Source organism: Quercus lobata, chromosome 6 (assembly GCF_001633185.2).
Source record: "Quercus lobata isolate SW786 chromosome 6, ValleyOak3.0 Primary Assembly, whole genome shotgun sequence".
Lineage (NCBI taxonomy): Eukaryota > Viridiplantae > Streptophyta > Magnoliopsida > Fagales > Fagaceae > Quercus > Quercus lobata.
This window is the reverse complement of record NC_044909.1, coordinates 3184249-3203829: the sequence shown is the minus strand read 5'-3', so window position 1 is coordinate 3203829 and position 19581 is coordinate 3184249. Positions and strand designations below refer to the sequence as shown.

Here is a 19581-nt window from a genome sequence, read left to right as displayed (position 1 = left end):
ACAGTACTTTTTCAGCCTTACAACCACTCCCAAAGACTTCTAGAGGAGGCTGATGGGACAAGTATCAGCATAAACCATCAACTGTCCACGTGTAGGGTAAAGATAAAGGAAGAGATGTTGTATAAATGAGAGTAGAGACCTCAGAGGAAGAGGATCGGAAAAATAGAGAAAGAATACTGTAGCAATCAAAATTGTACTTGTACTCTGTTTAGTTGATTTATATGAAAAATTACCTCCTTGGACAAGAAGTTCATTTATATCAGTACCTCTTATTTGTGCTTGATTGTCATCTAATTTCATATTAACCGTTGTCAAATTCATTAGGACCTAGTTCTTTAATCTACTCTCTACAAATTTATTGTACTGAGCTTACTTGGCCAATATACCACACACTTTGGGCTTGGATTGCAAAACGTGTCTCTACATATATAAATATATATTAATAGGTGTGGTGTGGTTTTTGTGGTTTTTTGAAATCAAAACCACAAACCACACATCACTTGTAGTTGCAATTCAGTTTTTGCATATTCACCGTAGTTAGCAGTGCGGTGACCATATTATATAGTTGATTTAAGCGTAGTCACCATAGTTTTCTATACAGCTCTAGTATGGAGAATCGAGTTCTTACATCCTAATTTCATAATTAAATGAGTGGTTTAAATTCATATTTCCGACAAAAAGTACATGTAATTCCGACAAAAAGTACATGTAATTCCGACATAACTTTTTCTTTTTCTATTAGAAATGTTACAATCTTTTTTTCTTTTTCTTTTTTTTTGAGAAATAAATGTTACAATCCTTGATGAACCATTTTTGACCGAAGAGATTTGTTGTCAACCGTCAAAACTATTTTTTTGGCAGCTCTTATTATTTGTTAGAAATTTTTGTTGAAGACGACAATTTTTTTGTAGTGTATCAATAGTAGTTTAAATGGATATCGAAATAATGTAGTTAGAATATATTTAAATGTTAATCACATAACAAAATCCAAATGCATGAATAGTTAGAATTTTAAAAACTACATGATAGAGTTACCATAAAAATTCTAGAAGATCAAATCTCATAGATGCTGAAATAATTGCAAACAAAATGTGATGCTAGTCACAATTGGAACCACACTTATAATAGTGGATCTATTGTGTGGAATGTTCAGTCCTCCTCGTTCAAATTTTTTTTTATATTTTAAAAATCAATAATTTACCCGTCAAAGTTTCAAACTCAATTTCAAATACTACACTTGTCTACTAGGCATATACATCAAAATAGAAATAAGCCTTCCCATACAAATCATCTATGCATTTACCAGTTCATCAATTGTCAATGGTTCAATCACAATTTTGGTACAATTAACCTGGGTTTGGGTAAGAATGAAAAATTAAAGTTATTTCATTATTCAGTTTATTTTTACTATTATTCATGGGTCCCACTGCACTTTTTGGTACTATTTACAGGCTCTATTGTACTATTTCAACTAATTTTTATTTTTATCTACAGTACTTTTAGCAATAATTTTTCAGTTTCAGCAAAATAAGCAGTATCCAAACACACCCTTAACGAAACATTCTATGAATCTTCAATATATGTTTGTATATGATCTATTCAATAAAAGTCACAATACTTTTACATTCTATATAATTCCCTCCAAAAAAAAAAAAAACAAAACAAAATTCTCAAAAAGGCCGCAAAACCCAAAGTAAGACACTCCTGATTAGGCAGAGCCAGAAGCAAAAAGTGCAAGAAATGCCATAGCAAACCCAAGCATACCAAAACCACCCTTGAGAGTATTCAATGGAGGAGCAGCGTTACTAGGAGAAGGAGCAAGTACAGAAGGAGCTGAAGGAGACTTAGGAGTGACCAATGCAGATGGAGTTAAAGCAGTACTTGAAATATTGCGAAGCACATTAATGTCAACCTTCTGTCCAGATTGACAGTGGCCAGGTACACCACAGAAAAAGAAGTGGTGACCACGAGTGGTGATAGTAATGGAGTCATTTCCAGTGGTATAAGTGGCCATAGGTGCTGATGTATTACATGTCTTGTACATTGCATGTGTTACTCGCATCACATTGTGAAATTGTGCATTGTACTCAAAACCTGATACAAAATCAATAGAAAATATACCCCCAAAAAAAAAAAATTGTTACATTTAAACACCAAAAGCTCAGCTATTATAAGAACTTTGTAATAAAATTAATAATAACTTTAGCGCATTTTCCAATTGACAAATGTAAAACTCTTGCTTTAAGGATCCTTACTTGTGTAGATGCTTGAATTTCTTTGAGAATGTCAATTTAGATTTTACGATAGGCCTTTAATAAAAGAGTCCATAGTGTCTTTAGGGTATTAGTTAATGGAAAATTATTAGGTACTTTCGGAGTACCCATAAATGCATAGTCTCTCCTCTCACATGAATGATACGTCTCACCATAAATTTAATTAATGGGACTCATCATTCATGTAAAAAGAAGAAATACATATTTATGGTACTCTGAGAGTACCTAATAATTTTCCTTAGTTAACAATCCATTTTAGGAAAGTTTTGACACAATTTTTATAGAAAATGAAAAAAATTGTCAAAATATTAATTACTTTTTTATTTTTTCTTTTCTCAGAAATTTTTTTTTAAATAGATTATTAACCATTAGTTAGTATTTCTCATAATAAAAATCCATTTTCTATCGTACAAGTGTCCCAATTGTAGCACTTTTTTCAGTACAATTGCAGAGACAAACAAGTTAATATGGTGAAAAATGAAAGACGGTGGTGGTGGGCCGGTGGCGGTGGTGGTGGGTCACTCAATAAGTAATAATTGTATTCAAAAGTGGAAGCTAGCTATCATCATGAAAGTATGGACGAGTTGGTGGAAACAAACTGCCTATGCATGTGGGGTCCAAGATGCCCATGCAGTATATGGCAGACCCCATCATGAAACCCAAACAAAAGCTTGATCATTGATGTCGTATTATTGTGATTGTTAGTGTTAGCCATACGATGATGGACACGTGTCAATTGTGATGCAATTACTCTCCTCCTTTTTTAACGAGGAAACCACCATTAGACATGTTGGCTAGACTATGCCTAGTAGTGCCTACACTCTATATTTTAGGCAGTGGCTGGAGCACTCACTAATAGATTGAGGTCACTTTAAGCTAAAGCAAAATACAACCATGGAAAGAGACAATGTTCTTTCAAGAGATTTGGACAAAAAAAGAAGAAGTAATGGAAAGTAATTAACAACAATGTTGTACTTACTATTTCAGCAATTGTAAAAAAACTTGTTTAACACTTATTTTGAGAAAAATCAGGGCACAAGCTACTAGATAGAGAGAAATTTCACACCAAGAAAACATTTTTTTTTAATCTTATACCATAAATTTTCGTTTGTGGGGAAGAAAGCTGAAGACTTGATAAGACAAAAATGAACATCCAACTATCAGAGGAACTAGCAAGACCCAATTCCCACAAACTACAAAGAACCCAACATGAAAAGAGAATTCAACAATGAATTATGAAGAAAAAGAAAAAACTTACGGATAATGTCACCCACTTCAAAGGTCTTAATAGCAGCCCACTGCTTGTAGTTTACGTTACCAATGGTGGTCCAACCTGCAGAGTCCCCAACCTTGTACACAGCTGCATTGGACACATGGACAAAGGCCATCACCATGAACAGAACAAAGACTCTCTCCACCAAAGCCATTGGTATGTTTTGTAGGCTCTGGAAGAAAGGGACTGACTATTTGTTCTTTAGGTCGAGGTTGGGTTGTGAGAGTTGGAGATGCTGTGTGTTTATAAATCTTTTGGACCTCCTGGCTTTGTAGGATGGTGGTTGGAACATTTAAGGAAGTCACTTTGGAGTTTGGTGACTTGGTCCCCTATACTTTTTTGTTTATTATAAAGAACACCTGTTTTAGTGAAAAACAGACTATAGGCTGTGGCCCAATGGCTGGGTCCTAATTTGAAAATTTTGAGCAACTCTTTTGGAGCATTCATCCTTTTTGTTTTTATTTTGTTTGGTGAAATAATAATTTTCCCGTCAAAACAGAGTGATATCACTGTCACCTAACAAACTACACAATTCAATTTACAAAATCTGAATGCTTGTGAACTTTCAAATATAGCATAAGGTTTTGTTATTTAATTTTCCATTACAGTCATGATTCAGTCTATAGAATTTGCACTTCATTCTTCACTTTTCCATTGGGTACTCCTCACTTTTCTTTTCTTTTTTTCTTTTTTGTTACTGGGTTTTTGGTTGATTGACTAATATATTTCATGTTCTTAATTATGGTCAGTAATTCGCTTATGTTTGAAAGGCTTTTTATTTTTATTATTTATTATTTTTTATTATTATTTTTTTTTTTTTTGAAGTGGAGAGAGATTCAAACCTTAAACATCTCCATTTGAAAATAAGAAAGTGACAGTTAACCTAAAAATCATTGGCGTGCTTGGGAGTTAATGAAAAGATGAAATGGAATGAAATAATAATAAATATGGTGTATTTTTCTACTATATTTGAAATAAATTAGTATGTCACCTTCATTTCATTGAAGTAATGAGTATACCATCAAAATACGAGAATGAATGTTTAAAAGGGAATAGAATAGAATGGAAATTCTCTCTAACTATTCAATTTCTTCTCACCAAACTACCAAATCAAGGACTAGATGGATTGTCATTTAAAGATCCATTCCATTCCCTTTGTCCTTCTCAAGCAAATGGTCAATGATATTACATAAGTCCAATGGGCTACAAGCCCATTGTAATATACTTGTATGGTACTCATATTACTTGCCTTAACACTCATATAACTACCTGTATAAAGATAGTCACTTATACAATTTTATATACATTAATGTAGTGAGAATTCCTTCTCAATTCTAACATGGTATCAAAACTCCCCATTCTAACAGAGTTTAGTAATCAAGAGATATGATGTTACATTTTCAATTTAAAATGAAGCTCAAAGAACTAGTTCAATTCCCTTCCTCTTTCTCCCATTAAGATTGGGCAAAACAAAGAGAAATAAATGAAATTTGTATCTCTGAGGAGTATTTTTGTTTAGGGTTAATTTTTTAGCGATTCTTTTTCTATCTTTTACTTGAAGAATCAATTAATATAAACTTTTACGGCTTCTAGCTACTACCACTACAAAAAGATTGAGATCTAAGTGAAAAGGACTAAATTCATTGATTATGAGTGTTCATATTAATGAGAATGAAGTATCCATATTTGGTACTATAATATTATTGTAGTTGTCTTTAAGCACTCGTGCTGTTTGCATTGTCATTATGTACTTTTTTTGGGCCATGGTTGAAGGACTTGAAAGCAAAGAATGTTTGGGGGTATTGGTTTGGTGGGGTGTGCATCCTTCTTCAATAGAAAATTATTGGCAATGCCATGATGACATTGCCTACCACTAAAATTTCATTTTGGTTGAGCTGAATTGCTTTATACAAGGGAGAAGTATAAACTTGCTCAATACACTCATCTATTGGAAGTTACATGGACTTGCGTATCAAATCTGCATTTTATATTGCAATTTGATACTGCTAGTGCTGGTGCTAGTTCTCTTACCTGTTAGACATATAAATGGTCTTTAAATTTTGAACTAAATGTTAGATTTGAATTCACATATGTGATTTAGTAATTGCACATCTTATTGCTTCCAAAAAGCTTAGGAGTTAGGAATCACAAGTTGAAGAAGAAACTGTGAAAAAACCAATAATCATTTTTATCTTTTTTTGTAGAAAAAGAATCTTAAAAACATATTTGATACAAGGATTATAAAAACCAGAGAAAGGAATACATTCCTAAAGCTTCTAAAACCATAGCAAAAAGTAATAGTAGAAAATAATATATTGCCATTGTCTACGTTCTAGTAATGGAATTTCCAAATATACTTATAGCTGTGAAGAAGGATCAAATCCATTATGGACCCCATTTTTCTTTTCACCATTGGTAACTGCTGCAACATTGTCATAATCGTCATCATCCATAAATCTCTTCCATAACCAGTGCCTTTTCCACACTCTCTCAGTCATCTCTTCAATTGGGATATTCTTTGTCTCCGGGAGCAGAAATAGAACAAAGACTGACATGATGAAAACCCAGCCAGAGAAGAACAAAAAGATGCCAAACTTGAAATGGCAGAGCATTGAGAGGAAAGCTTGTGCTATAACAAAAGTGAAGACCAAGTTGACACACACAGTCACACTCTGTCCTGCTGAACGAGTCTCTAGTGGGAATGTCTCACTAGGGATGAGCCACCCTAGAGGTCCCCAAGACCATGCAAAAGATGATACAAATGTGCACACCAGAACAACAACAAGGACTGCAAAACCTTTGCCAAGGTTATCAGAATGGTCCTTAACCTTAATTCCTAGAATGATTGCTATCACCACTTGAGAAAAGAACATTTGGACGCCAGCTTCCAATAAGAGCATTCGACGCCCCACTTTGTCCACTGAGTAGATAGACACAATGGTGGAGAGGACATTAACAGCTCCTGTTATCACAGATGAGTATAGGGATGCATCACCACCAAATCCAAGAGTGTTGAATAGCACTGGAGCATAAAACATGATTGCGTTGATGCCAGTGAATTGCTGGAAGATCTGTTGCAATTAAACATTCAAATAAGAGAACATTAATTAGTAGGACACGTAAATATAATTCATGTTGCAATGTAACTTAGGTTCTACGATTAAAATCAATCACATGATTACAATAACCAATGAACTTATGAACCACATGATTGAATACTCGGGAGAATTGGTCAATGCAATCATGCGACTGACTTTTAAATTTTAATTGAGAAATTTTTAGTATGACATTTAAGTAACTGTACCGAAGTTCTACTTGAAATTAAATATACATGTACAATACATAATTTAAAGTGAGAAATGGGAGCTGACCTGCAAAGCTACTGCAATGATAAGCTGGGGACGATTTTTACGCTGGAGGAGATTCCTGAAGGGGTGCTTGACTGCTTTAGCCACACGGCTTGCCTCAACAAGCTCCAAGTATTCAGGTTCGACGTTGTCAGTGCCTCGGATTCTTTTAAGCACAGCTTTTCCTTCATCCAAGTGACCACGTTCTATGAGACTGTTAGGAGTATCTACCACGAAGAGAGCCCCCACGGTTAGGAGTAATGCAGGAATGCCAGCCAGACCCAGTGACAGTCTCCAACCCCAACCCCCTTTGATTCTGTAGTTGCATATATATATGGAAAAACATTAAATGAGTGTTGCATGGAAAAACATTTGGAAGCAAAACATCATATAAAAAAATGTTGGTATAAATTATTAAGGGTTCAGTTCTGTCTCCCTTTGAATTGTTGCGCACAAAAATTGCACATACAAAATTACAAATTCATCTTCTAAAAGGAGACCATTTGGGAAGTTATGGACTAATTGTCACATAAGTAAATGCACGGCAATGAGAATAGAGTATGGGATATAAGGCATTACAAAAACGAGCATTTCTAAATGCAAATTAAAGCCATTTTAAGGTTTTTTTTAAAAAAAAAATTATCATTAGTAATCATTTTAAAGTTAATTTACTACCATAAATGTTTAGCCACATACTCAAGTTATATACCTATTCCGTATACCAAGAATAATGAAACTATTCCTATACTATAATTTTGTCTGACAAGTCAATTAATGGTATATTTGAATATATGGGGAGTAGATATTTCTAATTAATACGATTCTTGTGCTTACAGCAATGTTTGATGGCTCAATAACTTGACCCTCATGAAAATTAGATTAAACAATCTTTTTAGGAAAGAAATTAGGGGAAAAGTAGTGACCAATCATCAGTGTTAAAGATTATCTAGTTCTATAATTCATCCAAAATACAAGCTTTTGTCCTTAAGGTTCAAAATAAACACACTTCTTTTGATATGTCGGCAGTGCATTCATTGACCATAAGATATTGCAGCTGAAATCTCAATTTCAATGGTCAAGGAATCGTTTTGGTGAGCTAACCGAGGAAGAGAAGTCAAAGTAACCTTCAAATTTGAATTGATTTATTGCATTATTGTCGTTTATTCAATATTGACCATTGATAAGTGATCTAAGCTAAGGGGTACGTGTAGTGTGTACACTCATAACGGCTAAATTATTTGAACAACGGCCAAAGTTGGTTGTTTAAACATAATTTTTATATGTAAAGGAATCTTATTATTTTACTACCAATAATAACTTCATTCTAGGCATAATATAATGTCAAAATCTGGGGCAATATTTTTCTGTTTTTTTATGAATGAGAATTAGACTTACTTGTTTGTGCCGTAATTGACAAGGTTGGCAAAGAGAATGCCGATTGTGACATTGAGTTGAAATAAAATGTTCAATCCTCCTCGTATCCTTGTTGGTGCAATCTCAGAAAGAAACACTGGAACTGCCTGTTACACATTGAAAATGTTGCAACTTATTAGAGCAATAATTTATGAAGAAATTCAACAAATTCACCTGGCCCTTCTTTAGCTTGCACATGCCCTGGACCTTCAATTATAATTTAAGGGTCAACTTGAATTTTTAATTTCATTACTTAAATTAGATTCCTTCTACCTCCTGGCAATTAAAATTTCTACCGAAAACAATTAAATTATATTGGTAGTCCAAGCATGTTTGTGAATACATGACAACTTGCATTTTTATTTATTTATTTTTCAAATTTTAAGAATGGTATCGCACTACTAATAAAGCAATTATTTGTCATAGTTCATAACATACATATAATTTGTCACCTACAGAATCAAATTAGGATCAATTTCTACGTGCCCCAGCTATACGGCCTAAGTAGACAGTTGAAGTTAAGGTCCAAATTAATAATCATAAAAGATAAGATTTAGAGTATTCAAAAATACATGCCAAACACAAGCGAAGACAAGAAAGTTAGAAGGAAAAAAAGGGTCCAAAACGTCACGTTATTTCACATAAAAAACCAAGGACTTTACAAAAGAAAATTGATTTCTATAGCATAAAAGGAAGATACAAACAAACTGGGGTTTAGTCTTTGTTTGGACTCGGCTTTCTCAGTATGAATCCAAGAAAATGATATTTATTATGTATTGTTTCTTAAGCAATAGCCACTGGAAAAGATACCACAAAGTCTTTATCTTGACCTCATGTGCTAGAATATATATGTAACATATAAAGCAAAAAAGAGTTGGAAAAACTTGTGGATGATTATGACTTGCGTTTACAAAAAGAAAACATGACTTTCGTAGCTCCTAGCTTATTGATCATGAGCATGTGTTTAATCCAATTGTTGAGGCAGCTCGTGGGTAATTATCCCCACCAAAGCATTGGCCCTCCTTTTCTCTATTGAAACTTTATTTTTCTTCTTTCTTTTTTAATTTTTAATTTTTAATTTTTGTATATATTTCTTCAAAGAAAAGAATTACACAAGACTACAACAGTATTTTTTTTTTTTTGAAGAGAGACTACAACAGTATTAAATAAGCCTGTATTTGACTCCTAACTTCCAAAACTGCCTAACCCACATAAAGTTATTATATATCACCAAGTCATCATCATCATATATATACAATTTAAAGAATATTATGGTTGACACTTGAGAAAATGACGTTGATAATTAAGTCCATATTTTGCCTTGCCCCATGAGCATACCTCCTTCTAAAATTGCCTTGGCATAATTTTTTTTTTTTTTATTTAAAAAATTCCAAGGTTTAGTCCTTAAAGTTTAAAGAGATTATATTTAGTTCTCGATAAACTTAAAATAATTGTTTGTAATCCCTAAAAAAAAAAAATCAATTTAGTACCTGAACAACATAAAAGCAATTGTATTTCATTGTATCTAATGCAACGATGACATGCAAGTTTATGGTAAAAACATACTATACTTTATAATAAAGCTTTATTATATATAACATAGTAAATAGGTTATCAAACAAACCTGATTAGCAAAACCAACTCCACAACCAAGCAAGATTCTACCAACAATGAGCATGGCTAGATCTTGGGCCGCAGCATTAAAAGCAGTCCCAATTAAGAAGAAAACCCCAGCAATCAACATGGTTATCCTACGGCCCAGCTTTCGCGTCGTGTAGGACGCGAAAAACGTCGCCGTTAAACCAGCAAGGTACAACGATGATGTGAACAATTGCAAATTTTGATTATCATATTTGCAGTAATTACTGTCCTCTTCTTTCAGAGTATTCTCATAAACCACTGGGAAAAACTTTTTCAAGAAGTCAGGCATAGAAGTAACACCACCTACATCAAATTAACAATAAAAAAAATTAGTGATAATTGAGAAGGGTATAAATGTAATTTTAGGAAGAACGTGAAAATTGAGCACATGGTACACAGGTTACAGGCTTTTGGTAACAACAAAATTCAATTGGTCATTATGCTCAGATTGAAAAGCAAACAAAAAATGGGTCAACGACCTTCATGATGAATAACTATGTGAAATTCCCAAAATACCCTCTTTCCTTGTTGAGAAAAAAACTATTGCTCTGTTTCCCACTTTGGCGGGAGAGAAAAAAGCTTTTACTTTTGCATCACCCACTTTCTGTATTTAGTCACAGATTCAAAACCCAAAAGATTGGATAAAACATTTTTATTTTTCTTCTTTTTTGGGTAATTAATAAGCTCACCAAACTCTCATGTTAAAGGAAAAAAGAAAAAGTTATCAGATCTTAAATGTGATCTAATTGAGTAAGATCACACCTCAGTCCTCAGAAAGTGGAGGTTTTAAAAAAAAAAAATTTAAAACTAAAAACTCTCACTAAAAACATATACATGATTTTTCATACAAAACAAGAATGAATTGTTTTCTTAAAGTAATCTCTAAAAGAAAAAGCCAAACAAATTAACAAATACAAGTTTTTCATCAGTTATTTTCTTCATACAAAAATAAATATATGTATGTAGGTTACTCATGTAACTGATAGATCTTCATGAAAGTGTCTTTGCTTGGTTCTTGGGAACACCGAGCAAAGCAATTTCTTGTCTCTCAAAAAGCCATATTTTAAGGAAAAAAAAAAGTTCTAATCTCCCTAAACACGTATTCAACAAGATCTAATATTATATATTATATATATGGGACTTTGCAAGAACGCAAAAAATATATAGTTAAATACTCGAAAAGTTTTGTATACCAAAAAAAAAAAAAAAGGGGTATAGTAATAAATGGAAAGGTAATTATAATTACCAGAAACACCAACATCGTAACCAAACATGAGGCCACCGGTGGCGGCCATTATGCAGGAAATGATGACAATAGGTGTGATCTTGGCCTCAAACTCCGTGGCGCCACCACCTGTTGGACCGAATCCTCCGGCCATGGTTGTGTATGTCCGTGTTATATATCAAATGGTTTGTTTTGGACTAATCCAATCAAACAAAGGTTTAGAGAAAAGAAGAAGAAGAATGGAGTTTAGGACTATGGAGTGAAATACGAAATGGACTATTTGTGTGTGTTAATGACAGAGGACTTGTAGCTCTTTATATAGAGGAAAAAGTGAACAGAGAAAGTGGATGATGCTTCCATATTTAGTGGGCACCACCGTTTGATCTTTCGACGTGGCAGTTTCCAATGGGTGACTATATTCTTAGTTGGGGGGCTTGGGGCTGACTAGTCAACCCCCCTTAACTAATTTTCGGTCTTTTTTTTTTTTTTTTTTTTTTTTTTGGGATAACACACAATTATGTTTTTACTATAAGAATAATACGCAAATTTTTTTGAGAGAATTTTTTTTTAATATGTTTAAGTACTACTACTTCAGTTTTTAAATGGTTGGTCCTTTATTTTATTTTATTTTTAGGATGTCCTAAAATGAAGTATTCTAATTTTACAAACTATTGATGTGGTAAGTAATTATTGGTAAATGAAAAAATGATGTTAATTATAAGTATAGATGAAAATCAATAAGAAGCTGATTATATTAATAATTTGTAAAAATATTATAAAATAGTTTTTGTGGCTGTAACATTACTCTTACTTAGGTGCGGTTTGGATACAGATGAAATGGCATTTGCGTTTTCCACGTTTTTTTTTTTTTTTTTCCTGGACACGCGCCTAGCACTGTTCATTGTCCATAAACAGTGATTTTAGGCTTACAAACAATGCCAAACGCGTGAACAGTAACTTTTTATTTTTTTTTTTTTTTTGTTTTCAGTTTTCAATTTTCAACAAAATAAACAGTATCTAATCAGACCCTTAATTTAAAAAGTTAGTATTATTCTTTCATTAAAGTTTAAATTAATAAGGATAATTTTGGAAATTTGTACTTTTTTTATTGATAAATAATGTATTAAATTATATTTCCTTAAAAAGTTGAATTTTCTAAACAAGGCCAATAATTTAGATAGAATGTAGTAGTGATAAGGATTTCTTATAAAAACTTTCCATATTTACACTCTACATTTCTTATCCCATCCTATTTTTTTTAAGTGATGTAATAAATAACTTCATAAATAAATAATCATAATAAATAAGTGTCATAATTATCAACTTTCATATAAATATATTTTTGTTGAAGGGTAAAACCTAAGTACGGTAGCTTTTTTTTTTGGAAAAAGTAAGTAGGGTGCAATACATTAGGTTTTTTTTAATTAAATTTGAACACCTAGTTTTATTCACCAATATAATACAAACAATATTATCATTTCTAAGAATAATTAAATTAATGCAACTGTAGGGACTCAATTTGTAACAACCCCAAGATGGTATTGGGTTCGTACATTAAAGGCCCAAACAATATAATTTGTAGAGCGTGGGTTTGAAAGGCTAGGCCTTGGTCACCAAATAATGGTTGGCCGTTGTTTTCATGATAACATTCATGAGGGAGAACTTGGCGTATCTGACTAGATCTTTTCCCGGTACGGCTTGGGTGGCTCCGATCATTGAACCTCGTTCGAGGAGTTTATGGAGTTTCGTGCTCTTATTATCCTCCTTTTTTAGGACTCCATGGTTCGGGAGACCACTTCCCCCCCCCCTCTCTTGCTTCTCTTTCCTTTTATACTAGCATTTACCCTCCCTCTAGTGTCCACGTGTAAGCTCAACTTTCTGGAGTCGAGACTTATCTTATCAGCCCATATCTAGAGTGATTGGGGGTGGTTGTAAAAGCTGAAGAGCATGGACATGTCAGACGCAAAGTTCTTTATTGCAATATTGACAGCTTTTTACTTGGGCCGCTCCTGCACTGTGCTCGTCCTTTCTTTTAGGGGCTCTATGGGATGCCGAGCATGAGATCGTCCTCGGCCATATCCTTGGGCCTTTTTTGGACTTTCATTGTGCGTTCTCGGCAATATTTCTCCTTGACTCAGGCTTTGGGCCTTAATATAAAACTTAATGTGTTGGATTTTGATTAGAAAACTTAATGCGTTGCATCTAAGATATATAGCACTTATGCTTTGCCATTTGCTTTTTACTTTTTAAGCTATGCTTACTTTTGTTGAATATGATATTACATTTTTGTTGAATATTTTAAAATTCTTTTTTTTCTAAATATCAAAGTTGGTAACTATGATACTTGTTAAGAGGTAACTATTATGATTGTGTTTATTTTTGAAGTCATTTATTATTTCATTTAAAGAAAATATGATGTGGCAATATTCTAACAGGGTGTGTAAGTACAAGAAGTTTTATAAGAAAGACCTTATGGTATTTAAACATATTAAAAATAAGGTAAATTACACTTTCAACCTTTACCTATTCAGTCATTTAAACTTTCCCTCCTTTAACTACTAGGTTATTTCAATTTGCCTCAAATGCATTTTAGTGATTTTATTGTGAAATACTATAAACATCAAAAGATTTCATTATGGATTAACAGTTTAACTAAATTAAGGGGGTATTTGCTAATTTTCATTAGTGAAGGAGGAACATTGCTTGATTTTATAGTTTAGAGGAAAATTGTGCATCACTTCATAAGTTTATAGATAAAAGGGGGAAGTGCTATTTTTTCTTTGTATTTATTGAGAATATGGTATCTTGTAAGTCTCTCCAAAAAAAAATTAAAATAATATAAAATTTGGGAGTAAGATTAGGTACAACTTTTTATTTTTCTGGTTGTATCTTATCGAAGGAGGAAGTAATTTCTGTAATTGTGAAGAATTTTCAAGTTGGTGAGTATATAATTGAGATCATTATCCACTTCTTTTTAGTGTGGTTTTAATTTTTAAATGTACTTTGGAGGAATCTGCTACGAATTTGTATTGCTAAACTCTGGCTTTTTTTAGATTAAATTAATGGTACGTAATTGTGGAAAATTGATGTCGGTTGAAGATAATTGTTATTTATTGGAAAGGAGGTGTGAAACAAATCAACTAATAAAGTCAACCACAAAAGGATTTATGACGTGTACAAAACTATGGCCCAATTATCCATTGTTATTAATTTATGGCAAGAAAATTAAACTGGTACTTAAAAAAAGTGCAGTTTCTGAGACTTTAGGGAAGCTAAGACAATTATGGTCTGTTCAGGAAAAAAAGGTAACCCAACCAATGCCAACTGGTGGCAATGTTTAAGAACATTGTAAGTAGTAATTAAATTATATGACTTTTTTTTGTTTCCCTTTATCTGAGTAGATAAAAGGATAAACACTAAAAAAAACAACACGCTTTTAAGGTTTGTAGGTGGATTCATCAGTTACACGTACACCAACCCACAATAACTTACATCTTACTTATTTCAAACATGGTCATCCAGATAAGATTTTCATTAAAAAAAAAAAATCCTTTTTTGAGAAGCTTCAAAGTTGTAGCTAAGTTGTTACTTTCTAATATTTACAACCAATTATCTAAAATTCAATTTCTCTCTTCCTCAATTACTATTATTATTATTTTTCATAAAACAATTAATTTGGTAATCATCATCATCATCATATATCATTGCCATCCCATTGCCTTGTGTGTGTGTGTGTGTGTTTTGCCTTATTGGAATGGACTTTTTAAGAGTAAAAAAATTGAACCATAATATCATTTTATTATTGACAGAAAACTTTATAATAAATTTAATTACTATAACATTCAGTTGACCTGTCTATTCATCAATTTATTTAAAATTCGACATATTTATTTGTTTAACTTTTTATTCCTTAATAATTCAACACTACAATCGGGAATGGGGATTTGAATCTTGGATAATTCAATTGAAAATACCAATAAGTTTCAATTGAGTTAAAAGGCTCTTGTGTTTATTTGTTGTAAAAATTTTGGTTTCAAACAATTTGGAGCCATATTACTTGAATCTATGATGTAACGATTAAAGAGATTATTCATATGTAGTATTAGTCATATAATTTTTTTAATGAGTCATGTGACTTGTGTAAATAATATTCATAGATAGTCCAAACCATTTGGAGCTTCCTTATCCTTGTTTGCTTAACTTGAGTAAAAGTATAATTATTCTTAAAAATATGTAAGACTTGACATTGTTGTATATAACCAAATAAACTCAACAGATAAATCAAACCAAAACACATGATAATAAAACTATCTATGTTTATTATTCAAATAAGTCACATGACTCATTAAAAACTTCATGTGACTAAAGCTACACATAAATAGTGTTTTTAATTGCCACATCATGTATTGGAACAAAATCACTCCAAACTAGTTTACATCCAAAACTTTTTCCTTATGCTATAATTGTATAAAGTTATCTTCTAACCCATAATCCCATCTATCAAACTTTTTCCTTATGCTATAATTGCATATAGTTATCTTCTAATTCATAATCCCATCTATCTTATAAATTCTTGAATAAAGAAAAAAAAAACTAATGAATATACTGATAAAAAAATGGACAAAAAAAAGTTGATTTACACTAGAGAGCATATACGAATAAATAAGAATGAAAGTTAAAAATAAGAATAAAAAAAATTCTGGGTCAGGTAGTGAAATACAAGTTAATACAAGGAACTATTGCTAGCTACTATTTTTACTTAGGTCAATCAATTAATCTAAAAAAAAAAAAAAAAAACCTTTCCATCAAGCCAAGTTGGGTGATACATTGCAAGTCAGTTCACCACCACTAGAATCAAAAGAAAAGTAACAGCCACCTTTTTTGAGTTACGGTCTCGACTTAGTTGTAATTATGCACTCTAGGAATTTTGGCCCCTCCAAAAAAATGGAATATGCAATGATCGTCAAATTCACATGATTCAATATCCACTTCGGTACAGGAAAATTCATGAGAGGTCAAATAATTTGTGGAAGCTCCAACTCAAACAACACAAATAATTGAGCACTATAACTTTCCAAGTTCCTTTCCAAGAAGCCATCAGTCCATCACTATAACTTTCCTAGAAGAACGTGTAAGTGATTGCCAAGTTTACTGGGAGCTGACAAAAAAATGAACAAGAAAAGACCTTATTGACAGAGAAGTTAAGCAATCATCAAAAAAATATGATCCTTTAGCATTGTTTCCAAATTTCCACCCCTATTCTACCTAAAAGAAAATATTGAGTATGATTCTTCTTTATATTTTTTATTAAAAAAATAATGGAGAGTGCTCTTATTATATAGAATCATGGATATATGATTATATTCCCTATAAACCTAACCCAATTTTAATTGGAAAAAATACTATAGGATTAGTCAAGCAAAATTTATAAGGACATATAAATTCGATATCAAAAGAAAATGCACTTACTATATTAAATTATTAAGTGATGGTCATGCTGATTTGTCGATGACACTATCCAGAATTTAACATGTGTAGAATTAACTATATAATATTAGAGGTGCTCTTACCTTTTTCTTTTTCTTTTTCTTTTTTTTTTAAATATTTTTTTTCCTCTCAATTCTCAAAAATGGGTATTTTTATGTATTATTGAAAATGATTAAAGATTTTAAAAAAAAATATATGAAAATGATTTCAGATTTTTTTTTAATAGGAAATGATTTAAGGTGGCAGGCTGGCAGCTATTTTTTGTTCCATAAACTAGTAGGCCAAGTTGAGCATTCAAAATCTGATAGTTTGGCGTATTATTATAAATTAAAGAACATGTCCTTTGTTTTACACGTGACCTTTCACCTAAAACATGTGATCATCATCTTGTTCTTTTCTGGACAACTGGAGTCTCGATCTCAAACAGAATATGACTTGAAACTCTTCACGCCGACCATTTACAATATGCACTTTTATCATCAATTCATGATTGTAGAGAAATTGAATTCCATTATCCATTCATAATCTATTGAATTCAACCTATTGAAAAAAATAGGGAAAGAAAAAAAAAATGCCAATAAAATATGAGCGTTTTTCTTTTTGATAGCTTTTATGTTAAATGTGTGAAGAAAAAAAATTAAAAGTTATTTTTGTTAAATGAATTAAAAAACAATAATACAAAAAGCAAAGAGTAAAAGGTTTTGAGACAAACAGACAAATATGGGCAGTAATAATATTGATTAAAAGAAGAAATAAAGGTCATAACTCATAAGTAAATTATATGATAATAATTTTTTTTAAGTAAATAACTTGATGATAATACCGTAAGACTTCCTTTTACAATGTATTTGATTTTCACTGACAATTATTTTTTAATATTTTGAACTTGAATTTTCATGTCCTCTTGTTTTTTTTTTTTTTTTAATTATCTTGGATGTGTTCCACTTGCTTTTTGTTTCCTAACTCATCACTATCAAATAAATTTTTTAATATAGAAAATAGTTGAATTTACAACAATTTTTTAAATTCCAAATGGCTGCAAATTCTACCACAACCACCGTCGACTTTTGTTTTCTATTGACCAACTCAGCAACCGTAGATTTTTGTAACTGTACTGAAGTTTACAAATATCATTAATCAATTCACATCAGTATCACACACGTACGTCCACGTATGTCCACACACATATACATGAAGCCAATGTGTGATTTGGACTTTGGAGGCACCAAAATTGACCATATTTTTCAACGTCCAAAAACAACGGTAGCTAGCAATAGCATATTGCACATCGAGTTTGATTATAGAGTTTTGTCCTTTTGGATAAGATGAGAAGAAAACAATCAAACATTGGTACAGAACCTTTTGTCATTCACGAGGAAACTGAACTTTAAAGAAAGAAAAAGGAAAGTATTTATGTATGGACAAGAATGTGCAGGGTTCACACTTCGCAGCCCAAAGGATGGAACTTTCATCGAACTTTGATCTTTATTGTATTTCATGCACAGCACACAATATTTTGAGACGGGTCAAGCCTAGGTAAGCCGCCAAGGCAAAGGATACGTGCGGAGGAGTTGTGATTTCGACTTTCAGGCCCCAAATAAGATGGGGTTTCGACTTTCGTTGGTTGACAAAGAAAAAATTGGAGCAAAAGTATAACCTATCAACAATTTGACACGAAAACCATGCCGAATATTTTTGTAACTCTCTGCATGATAGCTTGTTTCTTGCCACAAGATTTCGCAAAACTAACATATTTCAAGAGCTAAAGGGTTGAGAAATTATTGCACTCACCACCTTGTGCCTTGACCCTTGAATAACCTCACAAGAAATTGACGAATGCTAGCTAGTTGACCAATGGCTATAAGGTCAGAACTGAATTTGTTATGTGTGGCACCACATAAACGAACATGCTCTTGAATGTTTACATGCGTGGCACCTCGCAAATAAACAAAATCACTTTTTTTACCTTACAATTTTTCTTTTTTTGACAGAAAAGATAGAAGTATATTATTAAAAAAGAAAGAAAGGTACACGTCCCAATGCCTGGAGGTCGTACATAGATAGCCAAACACAGTGGCATGCAACCCAGGAATCAAAACAAACTATAAAAAAGAAAGAAAAATATATCAAAAGCCAACTAACAAAGTCAGTGGGTTCGACGGGCAATTATAAGTGAGGGAAAGGGATTTTGATGCAGGAGCATAATGACAACTTATGTGGCAGTTATATAGGCAATTTGTGTCATTTATTTATTAGTCCATCTATCTTTTATTTATCTTTATTATTTAGTCAAGGTTAATTATAAGTTTTGTTAGTAATTGTTCCAGCCTAATAAATCTGATCATAGGATGATGTAAAGTTAATTTAAGGAGTTGTCATTTGCATTGAAAGTTATCAAGCATTTAATGTAGACATTTATTTCACATGCAATGTATTCACCTATAATCATAGAAAAAAAAAGTTTCTATTTAGAAAATCATTTGCAAGTGTCCTTGCTTTAGAGTTGAGTGATTTTTCCTAACAATCAAGTGTGTGATTTGGTCGCGTTGAGTGACATCTGCTACCTCCGGTTTAGTAGCGTTCCTAAACTATTCATCCTATCATTAGGTTAAATCTTTGATTCAATCTATCTAGCCGGTCTCAGTTTGCCTCAGATTCAAAACTACATTCTTCTAAGTAGGATAACTTAACTAGGAAATGCCGCCAAGTTATTGAACTCTTGATCAAAATCATTTTATAAAACAAAAGTGGTTTTTTTTTTTTTTTAGGGAAACCAATTTTTAAAGTGAAATTTCACTTAATAATAAGGTTTATTTACTTATTTATTTTTATTTTTTGCGCTATTATTTAATATTACGTCATATAAATAGAAGAATTTACAAAGTAAACACAACATTCAAATTTAAAATAAACACATTCCTA

At 32.1% G+C, this 19581-nt stretch overlaps 2 protein-coding genes across 2 annotated transcripts; both read right to left on the bottom strand.

Annotated features, from left to right (window-relative positions):
* Positions 1–1550: 1550 nt before the first annotated feature.
* Positions 1551–3870, bottom strand: LOC115995192 (mavicyanin-like). The gene is made up of 2 exons (XM_031119651.1): positions 3532–3870; positions 1551–2094 (listed from the first exon to the last, which is right to left on the bottom strand). The coding sequence occupies exons 1-2, from the start codon at positions 3698–3700 to the stop codon at positions 1709–1711; spliced, it is 555 nt and encodes a 184-aa protein (XP_030975511.1). The 5' UTR covers positions 3701–3870; the 3' UTR covers positions 1551–1708.
* Positions 3871–5711: 1841 nt separating this feature from the next.
* LOC115995010 (sugar transport protein 13) lies at positions 5712–11460 on the bottom strand. Its single transcript, XM_031119405.1, has 5 exons — positions 11194–11460; positions 9931–10250; positions 8289–8413; positions 6918–7209; positions 5712–6617 (listed from the first exon to the last, which is right to left on the bottom strand). Exons 1-5 carry the CDS (start codon positions 11324–11326, stop codon positions 5904–5906), a joined length of 1584 nt encoding a protein of 527 aa, XP_030975265.1. The 5' UTR covers positions 11327–11460; the 3' UTR covers positions 5712–5903.
* Between the last annotated feature and the right edge of the window lie 8121 nt (positions 11461–19581).

Excerpts from the sequence above, each read along its gene's own strand:
- LOC115995192 (XM_031119651.1), bottom strand. The coding sequence starts at position 3,700 with ATGGCTTTGGTGGAGAGAGTCTTTGTTCTGTTCATGGTGATGGCCTTT. Across the intron at positions 2,095-3,531 it reads TGAAGTGGGTGACATTATCC|GTTTTGAGTACAATGCACAA; the intron begins GTAAGTTTTTTC and ends ATTTTGTATCAG.
- LOC115995010 (XM_031119405.1), bottom strand. The coding sequence starts at position 11,326 with ATGGCCGGAGGATTCGGTCCAACAGGTGGTGGCGCCACGGAGTTTGAG. Across the intron at positions 7,210-8,288 it reads GTCAATTACGGCACAAACAA|AATCAAAGGGGGTTGGGGTT; the intron begins GTAAGTCTAATT and ends ATGCAACTACAG. Across the intron at positions 6,618-6,917 it reads TCATTGCAGTAGCTTTGCAG|ATCTTCCAGCAATTCACTGG; the intron begins GTCAGCTCCCAT and ends TAATTGCAACAG.